The following is a 22,343-nucleotide window of genomic DNA, read 5'->3' as shown; positions in this document are numbered from 1 at the left end:
GAAAATACCATGGCTTGGGTCAGGCGTGCATTAGTCTTCAAGCTGACATCTTGGCTCTTCAACGCTTTAAAAAGGTCTTGTGCAGATTTGTCTAATGCATTACATCGTTTGAGTTCTTGACTGCTGCTTCCCAGAGTGCTGATAGTTGATCCAAGAAGAATGAAGTCCTTGACAACTTTAATCTCTTCTCTGTTGATAAGAATGTTATTTACTGGTCATGGTGAGGATTTTTGTTTTCTTTACATTGAGATGTAATCCATACCAAAGGCTGTGCTCTTTGATCTTCAACAGTAAATGTTTTAAGTCCTCTTCACTTTCAGCAAGCAAGGTTGCATCATTTGCATATCACAGGTTGTTCATGAATCTTCCTCCAATCCTGATGCCACGTTTTTCTTCATATAACCCAGCTTCTCAGATTATTTGCTCAGCATAAAGGTTGAGTTAGTATGGTGAAAGAATCCAACCCTGTCACACACCTTTTTAAATTTTAAACCATTTAGTGTTCCCATGTTCTGTTTGAACAACTGCCTTTTGGCCAGGTACAGATTCCTCATGAGCACAATTAAGTGTTCAGGAATACTCATACTTCGCAATGTTATCCATAGCTTGTCATGATCCACACAATCGAAAGCCTCTGCATAGTCAATAAAGCACAGGTAAACATCTTTCTGGTATTCTCTGCTTTCAGCCAAGATCCATCGGACATCAGCAATGATATCCCTCATTCCACGGCCTCTTCTAAATCCAGCTTGAACCTCTGGGAAGTTCTCTGTCAATGTATGCTTGCAGCCGTTTCTTTACTACTTTTAATAATAAAACTTTACTCACATGGGATATCAAAGAGATTGTATGATGATTTCCTCATTCCTTTGGGTCACCTCTCTTTGGAATGGGCAAAAATATGGATCTCTTCCAATGAGTCGGCCAGATAGTTGTCTTTCAAATTTCTTGGCAGAGATGAGTGAGTACCTCCTGTGCTGCCTCACAAAAGGCAGGTGGCTGAAACCCACCAGCTGCTACTTGGAGACCCTATACAGGGTCGCTATAAGTCTAAACTCACTTGACAGCAATTAACAACAGTATTTTTAAATGAGCTCATATGCACAGCATCTTTTAATTTTTCTGGAACAATCTGTGTAATTGGAAATCACTTACTTTTTAAATGTTTGCTAGAATACTTAGGCAAAGTTCTCTGGGCTTAATTTTTTCTTTGTGGAGATGACTTTAATTACAGATTCAACATTTTAAATAGAGGAATATTATAGGGCATTCCAGTTCTTGCCTTAGTTTTGGCTAGTTGTGTTTTCCTAGAAATTTTACGACTTCATCAAATTAAAAAAATATATTTACATAAAGTTGTTGATAATATTGCGTATTTTTCATTTTCTACACTATATATAACAATATAAGAAGCTCTGGTAGTGTAGTGGTTACAAATCAGGCTGCGAACGTTAAGGTCAGCAATTAGAAACTACCAGCCATACCGCAGTAGAAAGATGAGGCTTTCTACTCCTGTAACGATTTGTTGTTAAGTGCCGTCGAGTCGATTCCGACCCATAGCGACCCTGTACAGGGTTTCCAAGGCTGTAAATCTTTATGGGAGCAGAAAGCCTCATTTTTCTCCTGTAGTATGGCTGGTAGTTTCGAACTGCTGACCTTAAGGTTCGCAGCCCAAATCATAACCACTACACTACAAGAGCTCCTTACATTGTTACATATAGTGTGGTGGTGGTGATGGTGTGCCACCAAGTCGGTTCTGACTCACAGCGACCCTGTACAGTGTTTCCAAGGCTATAAATCTTTACGGGAGCAGAAAGCCTCATCGTTCTCCCGTGGAATAACTGGTAGTTTTGAACTGCTGACCTTAAGGTTCGCAGCCCGATTTGTAACCACTGTGCTACCACAGCCTCGGAAACCCTGTGCAGGGTCGTTACAAGTCGGAACTGACTCCACAGCACATAACCGCCAGGTTTGTCAGTTTTATAAACTTTTCAAACAACCCAATTCTATCTTTATGGATGTGCTCTACAGTAAGTTTATTTCATTACTTCTTGTTCTTATCCTATTTCCTTCCTTCTACTTCACTATTGTGATGATTTTCCAACTTACCCACATAGCTACTCCGCTTATTCATTTTCAGACCTTTAATCTTTTCAATATATGCATTTATGGCTTTAAAAAGACCCTGTAAGCTCTATTCTAACTAAATCATACAAAATATAACCCATTTTCATTTTTCTTGCATTGTGTTTTCAACAGGATCAAATAATAAATGTTTGTAATTTAATTTGCATTTTTCAGTAAAGAATATACTGTTTCTGACAATCATGGGACGTTTTCTTAATAACCCTCCCACTGAAAACAACTTTAAGAAGATGCATAGAATATTAAACAACAGCAAAAAACAAAACAAAAAAACTAACAATCTCTGGTATGGTGCTGTAAGATAAGCAGTAGACTGCTAATCTCAAGGTCAGCGGTTCAAATACACCAGCTGCTATTTGGAAATCCTATAGGGTCACAATGAGTGAAAATAAACTCAACAGCACTTACCAACAACATCTTAAAAGTAGAAAAATGATAGTACAGTAAGAAATTATTGGGGCATAAGAAGTGGAAAAATATTAAACCGTCATCTATGATATTTATTTTCATTATCATTCAAGTGAAAATATTTTCTAATTTAAATTATGATTTTTGTGTTGATCCACAAATTTACCATTTTCTTTTATTACCATTCTTTACAGAAAGTCCAATGGGAATAATCATCTACCTAAACTAACATTTCGAATTTCATATAGTGCAGATCTATTGATATCAAACTCTCTAAGTTTGTCTAAAAATACTTTAATTTCACTTTCATACTTGAAAATTTCACCATAATGTATCTATATAGGAATTTCTATCCAATTTAGGATATGTTAAGATGTTTCAATTAACTTGGGGGGTGGGAGGGAGGAACTTATCAGTGATTTTTTTTTCTTCGTTTATTTCCTCTATCTTGACTTTTTTTCCCTTTTAAAAAAATATACATGGACTTCCCAGCCCATGGAGCAAGTAAAGTTGAGTGACTGTGGGCAGGAGGCTTGCTTGTAGAGTGGGGTATCTCCTGGGGAGGTAGGTTTGCTGATCCATGAAGCTAGGGCAGAGTGCCTTCATGCTGAGGCTTATGGGAGAGTGGTGAGTCCTGTGGGCATTTATCAGCAGCCCTAAGACAGTTTTGCAACACTGCCTGGGCAGCAAAGGCCTACTGTGGACATGGCTGAGGAGAGGCTATTGTGACGGAAAAACTATGCTCCAAGCATTTCTGACTATGCATTTTAATTGTTAATGTCCCTAAAACTCCCATAACTTTGACTATGGTGTATGAGTTCTATGTGGACATAATGAATTACTAAGCACAGCTAAGTAGAAGATGCTGTGGGAGGAAATGGCTTGTGACATTTTTGTACTATGACATAAAAAAATAACTCTGTGATCATCCTGAATACCTGGTAAAAGCAAACAAAGTCTCTGAAAAAGGTATATCCTCAATCTTGTTGATGTTGTTAAATGCTGTCTTAGTTGGTCTAACTCATAACGACCTTGTATAGGGTTTCCAAGAAGTGAAGGGCGGGTTTGAACTGCCGACCTTGTGAGTAGCCATCCAGTGCTTATCCTACAGTGTCATAGCAATTCACATAGAAGGTTAGTGGAAGGAAGTTAATCTGTAGTATATCCTCTGTGAAAATGTAAATTGAGATAGAACCTTGATCTCCAGAGGAAATGTTAGACAAGTGGATTGAGTGCTTGCTGAGAGGAGAAGCTGAGCAGGGATGGAGAGAGAGGGAGACTGACTGGTGAATGAATGGCCAGATACAGTGTGACCATCTTGAACGTTTGTAAGCGCCCTGGCAACAGAAGGTGACCTGACAGAGAAGACCGTGCTCTCTGGAGTTCAGATACACGTGGTTGGGAGCCACACCTGTGTGAGGAGGGGACCAGTTGTGCCCCTTTTGGTATCTGGATTCAGGCAGATTCAGCTCTAGACCTACAGGAACCACAGAGTCACAAGATCTGCATTTAACCAGTCACCTTGACCCCAGCTTCGCTGTGGTCCTGAAACCAGCTCCATCAAGGGCCACCATGAACTACTTCCAGATTGAATGCCCTGTACGTGGGTAACATTGAGGATAACATAAAACTCCATCTAGGGCCAGTATTCTACTGTCACCTCTCTCCAGGACCAACCTTAGAGCTCCTTGAGTTGTAGGAGCCCCCGCCCCCCAACACACACACACACACAGTTTTCAACTCTCCTGGTCCAAGAGTTGCACTGTTTCTTGTTTTTCCCATTTGTTGTTTGTCTGTTTTTACTTGTTCTTTTCATTTATTTCCGTTCACTTGAATTTGACAACAATAATAACAAATCTCTGCTTTTGTTTTGCCTTATTTTCTTCTGTTTCTCAGTTCTCGTCTTCCTTCTTTTCCCTTTCATCTTTCTTTACTACTCTCTTTTCACCTTCCTGCTCCCTAGTTTTTCTAAGTGTCTTTTTTATTTCTTCCTTTTATTTTCCCTCTAATTTTTCTTTTCTACAGCTCCATTTCCTAGCTCCTCTTGTATCTTTACAGTTACTATATTCTTTTTTTCTGGTTGATGGCTATTTTAATTTCTTTTTTCTGCATATTATTTTCTTTTTCCATTGTTGGGTACTTGTTTGTTTACTTTATTTTGTTTTCTTGTGTGTGTGTGTGTGGGGGGGGGGTTATACTTTCCTACCATACAAGAGACAGCAATCTTGTCCATACAACCCAGCCCCAACTGTACCTTCTGCAGCTCCACCCACTGGGAAAGAGCCAGTACTAGCTACACTATCTGATCAACAATAGACAGTAACCAACACCAGCCAAACCTGCCCTAAACTGAGCTGCAAAACTGGCAAACGAATGGTGCACATGCTTCCATTGTTTACACCCACAGGAGACAGTTGGTAAGAGCCTAAGAACACATCAATATATAATCATCAATCTAACAAAAATACGACAACCCCACAATCACCTGGTGACAACAGACAATTTTAGCTCACACAAAGAAGAGTGAATGTCTCACACAAACAACCAAGATGAAGAACCAAAAAACATTTCTGAGGAAGAAAAGGTAATAGAACTAACGGAAAAAGAATTCAAAAGAAGGTTATTTAGGTACCTTCATGGGATTAACAGAAAGTCTAAAGAAAGGAAGGAGAACGCTGAAAAATATTTAGAAGAATTTGGAAAAACACTGCAAGAACATACAGGCATAATAAATGCAGATTTTGAAACAATACAAAACCTACAATTAGAAATTCAGAAGACTTAATACTATGGTTTCAGAAATGGACAATATTGAAAGGGCAAAGCAGCAGATTCAAAGCAATGGAAACCTGAAGTGAGCTTGAAGGTAAATCACTCAATACTAATATGCTAGAAGAACAATCAGAAAACGAATTTTGAAATCCTTGAAAAAGTCTACGAGTTATGTGGGATGTCATGAAAAGGAACAATTTATGGGTAATTTGAACAAAAAGAGACAATAAAAGGCACACAGAAAATTTTCGAAGAGTTCTTGGAAGAGAACTTCCCTAACATCATGAAAGATGAGAACATAAGCAAATAAGAAACTGAACGAACCCCAAGTGAGATAGATTCCAAAAGAGAATCACCAAGGCAAATCATAATCACACTTTCTAAAACCAAAGGCATGGTACGGATCCTAAAAGCATCTTTGGAGAAACAAAAAGATCCTACAAAGGAGACCCAATAAAAACTAAGCTCTGGTTTCTCAGCAGAAACCATGCAGTCAATGAGGTAATGGGATGACATATACAAAATTATGAAGAAAAAAAATTGCCAGCCAACAATCATCTACCCAGCAAACTGTCCCTTAAATATGACTGTGAAATTAGGATGTTTTCTGATAAACAGAAATTAAAGGAATTTGTAATGACCAAACCAACTTTGGGGAAAAAAAAAAAAAAAAAAAAGCTACAGGGTTTTCTTTGGACTGAGAACTAACAGCAGCAAACAACAACCTGAGATTACCATACATAACACTACCACCCAGAACTCAATCCAGATATACAACTCTCCAAAGGAAAAAAACACACACACAAAAACACTTGTTACTGTTAAGTGCCTTTGAGTCCTTTCTGACTCACAGTGACCTGGGATAGGGTTTCCAAGGAAGGGTTGATTAGTCTGGACCACCGACCTTGTTGTTTAAACCGACCTTGTGGTCCAGTGCATTTTCTTGCAGCACCACACCATTAATATTATAGAAATGAAAATGAAAAGAACAGCTACAAACAAAATGAACTCAGTGCAAGAAAAGTCTGTAGAACAAAGAAACCAGGATAACCACAAAAACACACACATAGCAACAGGACAGTAATCATTCATACCTATTGCACTGAATATAAATGTACTAAAAGTACTAGTCAAGAGAAGAGTAATCTTCAACATGCTGTCTACAAGAGACACATCAAAAAGATGAAGATAGCCTAAATGTCCATTAACACAAGAGTGGTTCAACAAACTTTGGTACGTACACTAAGTGGAATACTGCACAATGCTGAAGAATAACCATGAATTGCCAAACATCTCACAACATGGATGAAACTAGAGGACATTATGCTAAGTGAAATTCATCAATGAAAAAAGGACAAATATTGTATGAGACTAATGTTGTAAAAAGTTAAGAAAAGGTTTTCTTGATAAAAGAAACAATCTATGATGGTTAAGGGGTTGGGAGGGGTGTGGGAGGGAAAATTATTCATGGCCTATAGGGTAGACACATGTTAACATGGGTGACAGGGCAGGCATTATACAACAAGAGGGAGATTAGCGGAGGAAAGATGAAGGTAGTGGGAGGCACAAGGAGGAATACAAGAGTTAAAGTGAATAGAGATAATTACTGTTAACAATTGGCATACGGAAGGATTGCAATCAATGAAATGAAGCAAAGTATATGATTTATTGAATGTAAAACTGATGGTCTGGCTCCTTAAACCCTCACTCAATTCACAATAAAATGTTAAATAAAATGCATTATGATAAATACTAAAAATAAGAAAATATAAGTTGAACTGTATCATATACTGTTTTATCCTATTAATAATAAACATACACATGCAAATGAAAATGAGTTTATAATTTCTAATGCCAGAGAAACCTACTGGGAAACTGTAGAAATTATAGTACTTTGCATCAATAAAGTACTCATACACTATTTCTTGCTAATTAACACTTCATGTCAAATACAATTTTCAATTTGTTCATAGTAAATGTGCATCTGAGCAAAATTGGCAGATAATTTGGTCAGAGTTTCTTTTTGAAAAAAAGAAGTAAAAAAAAAAAAAACAAACAAACAGACAAAAATCTGGATTTTGCTTTTAAATACTCTTCCACTGAATAAAAACAAAACAGAAATCCCTGAAATAAAATGGTATCATTAAGGACTGATCTAAGTTGTTCTACTGAGTCATAGGGGACCAACAGTTATACTTGCACTTTTGTTGTTAAGTGTTGTCAAGTGGGTTCCAACTCATAGTGACCCTGAATAGGGTTTCCAAGGAACAGCTGGTGGGTTTGAATCTTGCCGTTAAGTCCAGCAGGGTAAGTCCAGTGCTTATCCTACAGCACCACACCAAGAGTGCTCCTTCCACTAGAATTCTTTTAAATTACAATAAAATTATTTCCCTCTTTTCATAGTACATTTGGACTTATATCAGCTAAAATATGTCCAAGTGAGATTGCGTTTCTTTCCTTATAATAACAACAACAGTATTTTGGTATCATAGATAATTCCTAGAGATTCTTTTTTATGCCATGCTTTTAACTTTGATAATAAAAATGGTCTTCACCATCACTCAAAGATGATTAAGAGAATGGTACAAGGCTTCAATTGGTAGAAGCAAGGCATTTTATTTGAAAATCTACCTTTTAAAGTTGATCATCATTCAAGTATTTATTGAGTACTTTATTTATAGGGAAGAGAATGAATAAAACTAAAAATATTAAAGCATATTTTACAATTTTAGCCATTGTAGCTGGGCAAATATTTACAAGTAGAATGATGGTTCTCATAAAATAGTGTGACATTTATTGTTTCAGGAAATCACAGTGACATTTTCACTGAACTTCAAGTAAAGACAGACTGCTTTAAGGAAAATCTCAAGATGTAGAAAATTATATGGAACATAAAATAAAGATTTTGATTCATTAAGAGATCTCATTAAATTTCAGCTATATAATAGAGACTCACAAAAAAAGCAGGGCAAATACTATGTGATTCAATTCCTCTACCACATACAGAAACCACTGAAATAATCTATTATACACACTTCATATGACTAGTTTCTCATACTTAGAAAAATGGTAATACAAAATGTTTTGTAACCATACTGAGAAAACTGTTAAAAATGAGCTCTTCATTCCTAAAGAGCTATATAGTACACAGAGATGGTTATCTTTCCCTGTTATCACATCTTCTTTCTTCCTTTGAAACAAACCAGAAGCTTTTTATGTATTCACAAAGGCAAGGTTTTCTACAATTTCAATCACTTTTTTGTGACTCCATTTATACTAGTTTTGACAACCTCAATTCTGCTTTTCTACTCCATTTCATTTATTTACCTGACAATCTATATTCTAGGTATTCCTAGAGAAAGCCACTATTAAAGAGGTAGTTATTCAAACATCTTACCTTCATTTACATGACTCAAGAGACCAGAAATCAAACCAATCACATATAACTTATTTAAAGTGTGCCATGTTGTTGTGAGTTGCCATAGAGTCAATTCCAAATCATGGTGACCTCGTATGTGCAGAGCAGAACTATTCCAGAGGTTTTCAAACCCTATACTAGGACTTAACGACACATTAACAACAACCACCACCTTTCGGAAGCAGAGTGCCAGGTCTTCTCTTGGTGGGTTCAAACCATTAATATTGGAGTGTTTAACCATTTGCTCTACCCAGGGACTCCAAATGAAGTATAAATAAGGAAAAAAATGTATAAACCAATTATAAATTGTTTCTAATATCAGTTTTCTATCTTCATATAAATTGAATGTCATGTCTATGAACAATTAACTACACAACAGAGCTATTATGAAGTTTTCCAAATGCACTCTATAATCTTTGGAATTGGATGGCAAATATCAGAGTTAGCAACTTGCCCAATAATAGGTCAGCTATTCTACATGGCACCTGATCTTCATGATACTTGCTTGGTCTCAGTTGCTCTAGTTGCTTGCTTTCTAATGTTTGGCATAAGAGGAAACAGACCAGGTAATTTTTGTTCTTCAAAGAATGGTACTTCATTTAAATAATTTTTCAGACTGTGGATTTAGCAACTCATTTATTCATAAAATTGTAAACCACAGAATGAATGAAATATGGAACCAAAGATTCTAAGTATTGATGGAAACTCCCTCTCCATGTATTTAAGTTCATAGCATTTCCAGCTCAGATGAATGGAAGTTTTAAATAGGGGCAAGGGAGGTACCAGAAAAGACACAATCAACTCAATGGCAGTGGGTTTTGGATCAGAAAAATGTACTAGAGTCAAACCTTGATCAGAAAAAATGTTATAGCTCTACTGCAGAGCTATTTACTTGCTTTGAAAAATTAGAATATGAATTATGTATTTTATAGAAAAATTCTTAAATTAATATAAAGGGGGAAAAGATTGTGAAAAAGATTCCATCTTCAACAAAACACTGTCAAAAGAAAATTAATTTCACATACATATCAGAGATTTTATTTTCTCAAGCCTCTCATTTCACATAGTCTACCCACACTCCATTCCCAGCTGGGCATGTTACTACTGTTTTTCTCTAATGCAGGAAGTATAAGTCTGTATAACCTGGCAATCATGTTCACAAGAGTGAACATGTGTTCCTTCATATACTTTTCTCTTTCCAGTGCATGGTATTGAGCTTTATAATGATCAGGTTGGCTATTAAAGTACTTTCTTTCAACTTGATGGTAAGTGCCATCAAGGTGATTTGGATTCATAGCGACCCTGTATAGGGTTTCCAAGGAGTAATAATAACCTCTGATTGTTCTTAGTATCAGAAATCATACTCCTGTCAAAGGTTTATTTAATATGTCTGTCTGTCTACTTATACTATACACACATGGTAGCAGTTCCTTCACATACTTCATGTAAAATGAAAGATGAGACAAAATCTAAGCCCTGTGCATTACAACAAGAACACTAAGTTGGATACAGCACTATGTCTTCATTCTCACAGTCATCACTCCTCTATTATAAACAGTGCTTAAATAATGGATTCTACAGTAAGACAAACAGTTTCTTGTTTCTTCCTGGGTGGAGGCTTCACTTTGTAATTTGGTTTCCGATAGCTGAGAGCATTAATGAAACTATTCCTTACAACTTACTGTCCATCCCACACAGACTTGTAAATCACTACTGCATTTATACAGAAGAGCTAAATACAGGACTGAGCAGATCAAGCTTTAATTCAAACAGACAACATCCCTTCACTGCGCTTATAGCCACATCAAGTTCACTTGTTTCCAAGAGTTACAAAGAACGAGGATATATCCTTTTGACAGCGTCTATCTTTACTATTTGTGGGAAAAAAGATGAGTTTTTCTGGTCCCATAAAGATTTACAGCCTCAAAAACCCTATGCAGTGTCACTACGAGTCAGAACTGACTCCACGGCACATAACAACAATCTTTACTTATTTAACTTATTAGAATTGTGTGACCTCTCTCATCCCCACAATGGTCTAGAGAAAAATGGAAAGGGCAGCAACCTTGTTTAGGGACTAAACAGAATGTATGAAGACAGATGTTCACTGTCCGTTGTGACTCTCAAGATCTTCCCGTCCTGTTATTCTCTAACATACAACTCAAGAGATGAAGTAGCAGGGGATTCTTCTAAGTAGAAAGAAACACAGCAGGACTTTAGACAACTGGTCCAAACAGTGGGGAAATTTCAAAATTTTACCTAACTTTTTTTTGTTTGTCTAAATAAAACCTAACGAAGGCAATAGCTGTGGGAAGATTTCTTTGCTTCCAAGAAATAGGTATGTAACAAGAAAGGATACCTGTGTATGTAGAGGAATTTTACTAAGTTATTTATGTAGAAAATCTATAAGTCTTAAAATCTTTAAAATTAAATTAAAAATCAATTTTAAAAAGTTTTACTTTCAGATACAGCTATTCAGAATATGCCACAACCATGTAATTATATAAAACCAGCATGTAACTAGTCATGTATCCGAACTGAAAGCCATTTTTTTCTCTGGGTAAATACAATGCTAGATATATTTTATTTTAGTCAAGAGCACAGTATCAATAAGAATTTAATGACATCCATCCTCCAACCCTTCCTCCTCCTCTTAACATTTCAATATAGGCTTATTATTTATTTGGTCTGTTAATAATTCATAGTACCCGAGGCAGCTGATAATGTACATGTAAAATATAAAGCAGAAATGTAATTGGTACCACGGAAAGGACATCAAACTAAGAATCAGGAGATCTGGGTTTTCATTTCAATTCTGTTCTAAACTCTGTGATCCTGAATAAGAACTAAATGCCTTATATTTAATTTTTCTCTTTAAAAATGGAGAGACCAGACTGTAGATGATGATCCCTGAAGTCTCTTTCAGTTTTAACTTTCAATGAATCAATCAGTTAAAGTTTCTAATTTGTCATCTGTCTATTGGCAGAGGATATAAGAAGTCTATCTTGAGTAAAAAGAACAAATCAAGTTTTCATTTGAATGTACTGTTTTCTATGCATTCAACCTGTTGAATTTTCTCAATGACACAGATTTATTATGTACTACTGGAATTCAATGAACTTTTGGTGTGGCACTGGACTGTGAACCATAGACCAACAGTTCAAACCCACCAGATGCTCCTCGGAAACCCTATACAGAGTACCTTTGAGTCAGAACTGACTATATGGCACTTAACAACAACAAAAACAACAACTGGAATTCAAACAGGGCTGTTAAAATCTTATTAATAATTAACATATATCCAACTCTCTCAAAGAGGTATAACCTCAATCAAACGCTCTGAAGTCTATATGGAACTGTATCCATTCTCAGATATCTTTGCATTTCATAAAGAATTGGGAAGGGGCATCCAGAATAATAAACCCCTTCAAATTATTGAAAGAAAATGTAAATTTTGCAATGTTAATATTTTGCTGAAGTCCTCTCAGTTTTTCAGCTACTGTTGTGCTGGATTTTATACTGAAATGCTAAGAGAGAGTCTTCACAGTCTTCCTGTGAACTCACTGTAATGAAAGTCAATCTATTTTTAAAGCCAACAGTCACAAAGACAAAACAGTCATACGTTTGTAAGAAAATTTTAAAGCCACACTCCTTTTAAACATACATAAACTTTTCATTTCAGTCTCACACAGATTCTAGAAATTCTTACCTGGGGTTTGCATTCTGCAAAGTTTCTGGGTGTCGTTAACATGATCTTTCCTGCATTCCAGTCAGAAACTCAAACACTCTGTATACCGTCCTCACCCCTGCTCACTCCAGCATTCAAGCTCTTGTTCTCGCTGTGTGTCTCAGACAGTTTGGAATGCAGAAAAGCCAGAGCCAACGCCAGTCAAACTCAATCCCTTTTATTTTTCCAGTTCTATTGCTAGAGAGCACTAAACAATAGCCACCATTCCTTAGTCACCCACTTACTGCGTCTCTCTTTCATAGAACTGGGTACAGGCAATCTACTCCAGGAAAGGAAATGTGATTTTACAAAGCCAAGCAATTCTTCTTTCTTTTTTTTCTCCCCAAGAGTGCATCTGTGTGTTTTAAGGAATAATTATTTTTAACCAATTTACTTCAAAATTGATCCCACTTTACAATATGAAACAAAGCAAATATAAGAGATTATTTTAATGTTGAATTCAAATGCAAACCTTTAAAAGTATCAAAACCAGGTAAATACCTTAGAAAACTATGTTACTAAGCACATCTTAAATCTAGAAAAGAAACAAAAGCTTTATTTTCCTAAAACCTACCAATATGGTCTTAAGTTAGAATTTCATTTTAAAAAGGATAACTAATTATATAAAGGAAGTGGCTAAGCCAACCTAGTTTTTTACTCAATGTGACAAAATCGTAGATGATATCAGTGTTCTTAAGTCATCATTTCATTTTGTTTGAAAATCAGACACATTTCCAGCCTCCCCTCCCCCCTATTCCAAAAAAGGAAGAGAGACTAATGACATCAGATAGATATGATAGCCTAATGCAATACATGCTGCTTGGTTGCTGACGCTGGGATGTTAGCATTGATCAATGACAGAAATGAGTTTGAATCACAGCAAACTCCACCTGCCACTTCAAGCAGCTAAACAAAACAAGACAGGTAAATAACACAGTAGCAAATCTTTGTGGACTATTTTGAAGTTGATGAAAACACACACAGTAGGTATATACAAACACACACGAATATATATGATGGAAACTTCAAAAAGTTTGAAATGTTCAATTAGCTTTTGATTTCATATTTCCTCAAATGTTTTGAAGTCCTCACATGTATGTACATAGAAATACATATGTATATATGTCCTTTAGCACCTTTTCCTTTCCTTCCCCTTTTCTTCCAATGTCACAAAGACTTCAACTTTCTCCTATAATTCCATCTTTCTAGTCTCATCTTCCTTCAGAAATCATACTATTCTAACACTGCATTTTCCTCTGCCTTTATACATCGAATGGTTTTAAATTAAGAAAAGTGTGCAAAAAGGTTGTATTCTTTCACCATACTTATTCAATCTGTAGGCTGAGCAAATAATACGAGAAGCTGGCATATACGAAGAAAAATGTGACATCAGGATTGGAGGAGGAGTCATTAACAACCTGTGATATGCAGATGATACAACCTTGCTTGATGAAAGTGAAGAGGACTTAAAATATTTTTAATGATGACGATCAAAGAGCACAGCCTTCGGTAGTATGGATTACATCTCAATGTAAAGAAAACAAAAATCCTCACCACTGGACCAACAAACAGCATTCTTATCAATGGAGAAAAGATTTAAGTTGTCAAGGACTTCATTCTTCTTAGATCAACTATCAACACTCAAGGAAGCAGCAGTCAAGAAATCAGACAACGTATTGCATTAGGCAAATCTGCTAGCTTGAGAACTAAGGTACCCCTGACCCAAGCCATGGTATTTTCAATAACCTCATATGCTTATGAAAGCTGGACAGTGAATAAGGAAGACCATAGAAGAATTGATGCTTTTGAATTACGGTGTTAGAGGAAAATACTGAAAGTGCCATGGGCTGTCAAAAAACCAATAGCTCCGTTTTGGAAGAAGTGCAATCAGAGTGCTCCTTGGAGGCCAAGATGGCCAAACATCATCTCTCATACTTCGGACATATTGTCAGGAAGGACTAGTCGCTGGAGAAGGCTACCTACCATGTTTGGTATGGTGGAGGGTCAGAGAAAAGAGGAAGACCCCCAACGAGATGGATTGGCCAAGTGGCAGCATCGATGGACTCAAGCATGGCAACAGCAGTGAGTTTGGCCTGGAATCAGGCAGTGTTTCATTTCACTGTGCATAGGGTTGCTATGAGTCGGTGCCAACTCGATGGCACCTAACAACAACATATCTACTTTTAGGACTCCTGGTGTGACACTGTAGGATCAGCACTGAACTGCAAACCACAAAGTCAACAGTTCAAACCCACCAGCTGGCTCCTGGAAAACCCTATAAAAGGTCGCTATGAGTCAGGATCCACTAAAGGCACTTAACAACAACAGTTCTGATTCAGAGTCCTGGGTATGACACTGTAAGATAAGCACTGGACTGTAAGGTCAGTGGTTCTAACCCAATAGCCCCTATTTGGAAATCTTATACAGGGTCATTATGAGTCTCACTGACCCAAAGGCATTTAAGAACATTTCTACTGCAGATGCCCTGGGTAAACAATAATAACAATAGTTAAGCATGCTACTGCTAACCAAAAGGTTGGTGGTTCAAACCCAACCAGCAAACGTGTGGAGGAAAGATCTGGTGATCTGGTAATCTGCTTCCATGAACCTTATTGTTGTTGTTAAGTGCCGTCGAGTCGGTTCCGACCCATAGCGACCCTATATAGGGTTTCTGAGGGTGTAAATCTTTACGGGAGTAAAAAGCCTCATCTTTCTCCCGCGGAGTGGCTGGTAGTTAGGATGAACCGCTTACCTCAAGGTTCGCAGCCCGATTCGTAACCACTACGCTACAGCCAAGAAAACCCTATGAGACAATTCTATTCTGTCAAATGGAGATGCTATGAGTCAGAATCCACTAAATGGCACTCAACAATAACAACAGAGAAAGAAAGGTATAAACAAAAGTTCTGCACGACACAAAACAAGACAAAAAAGCATCATCAACCCTTTCTTAGCACCAAAATTAATATAAAGCTGTTATCATTGTTATTAATTGCCAATGCTAAATGATCTGAAAATAGCACAAAGCACTGATCATTTCTATCTCTTAACCTTCAAAAGAAGACTAAGGTCAGCAGTTCAAGCCCACCACCTGCTCCTTAGGAGAAAGCTGAGGCTTTCTGCTCCTGCAAAGATTCATAGCCTCAGAAACCCTATACAGAGTAGCTATGAGTTGGAATTGATGCTATGTCGCTTAACAAAAGCAACAAGTCTTCAAAAGAATAAGAATGGGTCATGATTTCCATAGTTTTATTCAAAGCTTTATTAAGAGCCATGAGCCTAAGTTACAGTGAAAGAAATGTTAGCAAGTGAGGGCTGTTGAACTATGGAAGTAGCTTTTGAGGGAGGCTGCCTGCCACCAGGATACTCAGCTCACTAGCTCTTCTATGCAGGGTGAATGTCCATTTGATGAACATGTGCAAGTGCAGCAGTTGTCAAGCTATATTACTAAGCTACCCTGCTATTCTGATCATTAAACAGAATTAAGGCAGTCTTTCCTCCAAATGACCGGGAAAAAATTAATGTATATAATTTTCTCAATTATGAATTTTTTCTTCTTAAACATTTTTTGAATGCAAGAATCCACCACTGTTAAGCCTAATTAAAGAATAAATCTGAGAACTTTGTTCAGGAAATAATTTTTCATAAATTTAAATTAGATGTTATTTCATTATTCAAAACCCTCAATCGGACTCAATAATAAAATGCAACTTATTTGATTTCTGTATTATATTTTTTTCAGTTATGTATTGTTATATAGTGCTGTTGAGTCAGTTCTGACTCATAGTGACCCTGTTATAGGGCTCCGATGTGGGTTTAAGCCACTGACATTGCAGTGAGCAATCCAGTGCTTATCACAGCACCACACCAGGATGCCATAAGTACACATTACTATTTATAATTTCTTGTTAGACCTTTCAGCACTCGTGTTGCTGTCTCTCTATATGGAATACCCTTCTTCCCTGTCTGGTCTGCCTATCCAACTCTTATTTACTCTTCAAAACCCAAATTTAAAATCAATTTCTTAGTGTGACTTACCTTTATTCTTACCCCAGAGTTGAACACATTCTCCTTTGCACTATGTGTGTGTTTATTTGTGCTTAATTAACCCTGCTCTGCTTTTTCTTCATAGTTTCCATCATTATTTAACATTATATTCTGTATTAATGTTTAATATCTGTTTTCCACACTAAGAAGAAATGAGTTAGACAGGTCTGGGCTTAATCTTGTACTACTACTAGAGTTTATGTCTATAGCTTAGAACAATGCTTGGTAATAGAGAATATTTAGGATGAATGGACAAAAGAATATATTTCCTTATCACTGCTTTTGAACGTATTTATTTAGGCTTACTGAATTTTACGGTAACTTGAGGACAGAACCCATAACATATCCATTTTAATGCCACAATAGCTTCGCACTGTGTGTGTCATATGGTAATATAATATTAATAAATTCATCTTCAACTTGTATAGTTTCAAGTCACTAATTGAAATTAATAGAATCACATACTAAGTGGAGATAGCCATTTCAGTATTTACTCCTTTAGTGCCTGGTTATAAAAAGGTTGAAGCCTGATCTATAGAAATTGCTTTTCAGAATTTCATTTAATCTTCAATGTGTCTGAACCCACAGGCATGTGCTCTGCTGCCGTGGTCAGTGATATAAACTTATCTTCTCCTACCACACTCAGGAGTTTTCAAAGAAGGCTGAGAAACACAGACGATTGTTCCATTCTTTAGTCCTTAGCTCAAGCTAGAAAGTGGCTAAAATCCATATTCATGCAGAGAATCCCCTATTGGTTAGGAAAAGACTCATAGAATATGATGAAATTTTGAACTGATGTACTCAATTATACAATGAGAACACTCAACTCAACACCAAGCATGTTTATTTTGAATAGGTGAGGTCATTTAGATCATTTTACTTCTCCAAATCATCACTATGTTGTAATTATTTGGTTTCACATTTCTCTGCATGTAAGAAATGGGCCTTTTTTTGGAGCTGGATAGGGTGGTCTTGATTAATCCACCTTACATAATTATATCAAAGCACTGTACTTAAAGTTTGCATTGTGTAAAATGATATAAAATTTTTTTGTCAGATAAAAAGTGGTCAATAGTGTGTGAAATTCAAGCACTGGGTGAGTGGATGGCCTACATGCTTTTAAAGGTCTCCTCAAGTTCTGGGGGTCTCAAGATTTTTTAATTTAAACATAAATAACCATCAGTCAATTTTAATGCTTGGCTACCAGCTTGTCAAACTACAGTCTTCCTATTATTCAACTAACACAGCATTCTGTACTTGCCCACATTGAAAATTCTCACAATCATAGTTGAGTTATTGACTTATATACCTATCTGTTCCTTATCCTGATGGATGTAAGCTCACAGAGGCTGGAAATACAACTGCCTTGTTCACTACAGCAGCCTGAACACTAAGTATAGTGTCTAGCAAATAGTAAGCACTTCATAAATATTAGTTGAATAAACAAAGGTTTAAGAATAGATATAAATGGTTCCTGAGAACTATATCTGCGTGAATTCCAAACTCAGTATCAACAAATGTTGGTTTTGTTTCTAAAAGACTAGGAGAATTTTCCCAGCTATCCATCAGTTAAATTAAGTATATTTTCTCTATTTTAAATAATGCAAATGGCATAGTTTACCCATACCAAAGTAATGCTACGGAATTCTAATTTTGGTAAAAGTATATGGGCAATATGGCAACAATTAAGAACCCCTGAAACCATAAGTATTTAATTTTTGGAAAAACAAAAGGTACAAAAAATAAGGTAGCAGCATAAAATTGAAAATTATTTGCACATCAATTTTATCTCCTACCAAATGAACAAACAACTGTATTAATATCCATCTTTTCATCTTCCAAACATCACATCTCAACAGCAACCATGCAGAGGAGCACCCGTTACACCAGCCAGAGGGTGGGCTAGCTATTGCACTTGTGTGTATTCACTCTTTTTGAACAAGAGATCATCATAAAACAACCTCTTCTTATCAGGGAGTTTTTTTTTTTAATGTCTCCTCATAAACCATATTGGCATTCTCATAAACCACACTGTGGTCTTCCCACTGCATTCTTTGTAGACTACATATTAGAAAAGGAATTCATTGTTCAAAATTGGAGTGACAAACACCAAAGTCACCCACTTGTTCAGAAATGCCACTAAAATTCTATTTTCTGTGTAAATTCATTGGTTTGTCTAGGATGGGACTACAATACAAATCACACACATATGCATGTGTACACACACACGCACACCATTTCTGTTCCACTAAAAAGGCATTATAAAGAACAGAGGATACATTATTTATACAAAACACATACAATTATTTAGAATAGGCATATGTCAAACAAATGGCAATTATGATAGTCATACAACACTTGTAACTTTTGTCTAAACATTAGAGTTTTACCCTACTCTTCAAGCTATGAAGATGTAGTAGCTTGTATTCCCTTATCTGAAATGGCAATGGCAAGGAAGGAAACATTATATCAGGTAGGAAAAAGTAAAGATTTATCACCTTTCTCTGGATTGACTCTCATGTAAACAGGGCCATATTATAAAGAAAAACGAGCAAAACCTATGTGGCAAAATATAAGCAAATCTTTTCCTAGTTTTATTTCAATTGTATGACTAAGAATTTACTATAAGAACACAACTGTGAATGTGATGGAGCATACAGTGGGCAAAATGGTGAAAACGTCTTATATCTTATCAAACATCTTACGGCTATGAGTTGCTGGGCCTGGGGGCTCAGGACAGTAATATCAAGGAACACCATGGTCACTTGGCATAACATAGCCCACAAAGACAGTGTTCTACACATCCTCCTTTGGTGAGTAGCGTCTGGGGTCTTAATCATGAGCGTCCATCTAAAGTGCTGCTATTGGTTTCTCCATGGGCAGAAGAAAGAAGAGTGATGAGAATTGAAGAGGCCTGAATCAATTAGTTCAATGGACAAATGGAACATGTGAACATCAGTCTCCATGACTCTTGAGACCAGAAGAACTAGATAGTGCCCAGCTACCACAGGATTACAGAAGGTCCCTGATAAAGGAGTAGAAAATGTGGAACAAAACTTAAAATTATTTTTGAAAAAAAGACAAGGCTTACTGGTCAGAAAGAGACTGGAGGAACCTGAGACTATGACCCTCAACTATCCTTCCGGTCTGGAAAGGAACTCAACCGTTGCTTCAAAAACACATACATGTACTAAGTTCATTCAAAATACCACTGCAGATACCCTGCTTAAAAACTGAGTGGGTTATAAATGTGCTCTTATACTGACTGGTTAAAATTCAAGATATTTTTTCTTATAGAAAATGTAGAAAAACTCGGGGGGTGGGAGTGGTATACAAAACCTGGCAGAAATGGTTTAAACATAGTAGTCACTCCACAGAAGAAAAGTGTGGCAGTCTGCTTCTGTAAAGATTTACAACCTTGGGGCAGTCCCATCATGTCCTATAGCGTCACTATATGTTTGAATGGACTCCAAAGCAGTGATCTTGGGTATGAAGTAGTACTTGTTATGCTGATTTTATATATTCAGAAAAGCTGTTTCCTTTAATTACATTATTTTACTAAAGCAGTAGAAATATACTTTGAAAGAAATAAATAGTACTTAAAATCAATTGTTGCTGTTAGTGCTGATGAGTCGGCTTCGACCCACAGTGATCCTGTGTAGGGTTTCCAAGGAGCGCCTGGTGAGCTCGAACCGCTGACCCTGTGGTTCTAACTGACTTTGCAGGTCAACATATTAACCCACAGTGCCACATCAGGACTCTTAAAATCCATTAAGCTAATAAAAAATAGCAGCCCCAAATCTACTTCATGACACTTTTAGCTGTTTCTCTGGTATTTATTTCAATATTTAAAAATTTTATATCTCATACTTCTATTTTTTATTTTATTGAGTTTAGACATTATGCAATGATAATCTATTAAGAGAACTTTTATCTCTTAAAATTCTTTTCCATCTTACCCTCTTCTTTAACCCTCTCATTACAGTAAAATTATAGCTTTATGATGTTGTGGCTGTTATAAAGTGCCGTCGAGTCAGTTCCGACCATATAGGATTTCCAAGGAGTGTATGGTGAGCTTGAACTGCTAACCGTGCAGTTCCAGGCAACTTTGCAGTCCAGCACATTAACTCACATTCGTATTCAGTATTTGTTATTATGACTATATGCAAATAATTCATAGCTGAAATTACTATGTCTCCTTTCTCAGATAACGTTTGTTCTTCTTGTACTTAATAAGCACAATGTATTTTACATTTACTTCATTTTTCTATGTACTTGTTAATTCTTCCCGCACCCTTTATTAAGTTCTCAAACATTCAATATTAGATAATCTATGCATTTTTCTCTCATATATTGTCCTTCTTCCCCTCCTCCTATTTCAGTATGATCTGGTTATTGCGTCAGCGTTACTACGTCAGCCATCTATTCTGGGACTTCCCTTCACCAAAGGAATTCTGAGGAATTCTCTTTGTGTTTTTTTAATCTTCGATATTTTACACCTCAGCACAGCCACCACTCATCTTTCAGTGGAATCTTGCTGATGCTTTGCTGCTGAACAAGTTTTAGCAGACCTTCCACACTAAGGCAGACTAGGAAGAAAGTCTGAGGGAATGTCCTAAAAATCAGCCAGTGAAAACCCTATGGACTGCAACAGTTCAATCCCACTGTGCATGAGTTGGGGGCCAACTTTCTGACAGCTAAGAACAGTATGCTGGAAAGATACTTTCTTCTAGAATATAACTTCTGCATAAAAATCAGGTTCACTTGGAATTCTAAGGGCACTGGCTCCATGGTCTTAGCTTCTAATATTGCTGTTAGGAAGTTAGAATCCACTCTCATTGTAATGATTTACAGAGTATTTTTGTTTCTGTTTTTCCCTGCAGGTTTTAAAGTTCTCCTAATTACAAATATTCTCAAGTTCCTCAAAGATGTGCCCTTAAGTAGGTATTTTTGTATTCACTGTGCTGAGCACATAATTGTTGTTGTTAGGTACCTTCAAGTAAGTTCTGATTCACAATGACCCTATGTATAACAACAAAACACTGCCCAGTACTGTGCCATCCTCACAATTGCTCTTATATTTGAGCCCACTGCTGCTGTCACTGTGTCATCAAATCTTGTTGGGAGTATCCCTCTTTTTTTCTAGCCTTCCAATTTACCAGGCAAGATGTTCGCCTCCAGAGACTGGTACCTCCTGATAACATGCCCTTTCAAACTAGATCTTCAAAACATTCAGTTCTGGATTATTTTCCTTCAGGTTTTTATCAAATGTCTAAATTTATGAAGCTTTCCCCAACTGTCTCACATATATAAGATATTATTTCTTTGCCATCTTTCCCCACTACATCTTTGACCCTACTTTATTTTTCCTTCATGGCATTTATTACCATATTATAAAACTGTTTGTTCTTGTCAGTCCACTTAGGTTCCACCAGAATTTAAGCTTCATGAAGGCAGGTACTTTTGTGTGTTTTGCTAACTATTATAAACTGCTTTGTTCACACAGGCCAGAATAGTATGTGGCATATAACAGGAATAAAATTTTTTTAATTTAAGGTTTTTATTGTGGATTGAGTGAAAGTTTACAGGACACATCATCAGTTTCACATTCAACAATTCATATAACTTGTTTCATGACATTGATTACAATCCCCTCCATATACCATCAGTTAAAAGTATTTCTCTTTATCCACTTTAGCTTTTTTTAAAAAACACACAAACAAAAAACCCCACTCAGGCATATATAATAAATTACATCTCCAAAGGGCACATTCTGCAAGTCTGCCTCCTGGCCACCAGTTCTTAGTCCTTCTCTTCTTAGCTGAT

General features: G+C 36.6%; 1 protein-coding gene across 3 annotated transcripts in view; it reads right to left on the bottom strand.

The window, feature by feature from the left end:
* Window positions 1-22,343, bottom strand: part of RASAL2 (RAS protein activator like 2) — a 450,535-nt gene that overhangs the window by 178,953 nt on the left and 249,239 nt on the right. Inside the window, exon 1 of one of the 3 annotated variants that reach the window (XM_006867080.1) lies at window positions 12,453-12,594. The exons of the other annotated variants lie outside the window; for them this stretch is intronic. Coding sequence (XP_006867142.1) covers window positions 12,453-12,465 — 13 coding nt within the window. The 5' untranslated portion in view covers window positions 12,466-12,594. Of the gene's footprint in view, window positions 1-12,452; window positions 12,595-22,343 lie in introns of those variants that run through there. 3 annotated transcript variants of the gene reach the window in all.

This window comes from Chrysochloris asiatica, unplaced genomic scaffold, assembly GCF_000296735.1.
Source record: "Chrysochloris asiatica unplaced genomic scaffold, ChrAsi1.0 scaffold00100, whole genome shotgun sequence".
Classification (NCBI taxonomy): Eukaryota; Metazoa; Chordata; class Mammalia; order Afrosoricida; family Chrysochloridae; genus Chrysochloris; species Chrysochloris asiatica.
This window is presented reverse-complemented; position numbering and strand designations above follow the sequence as displayed.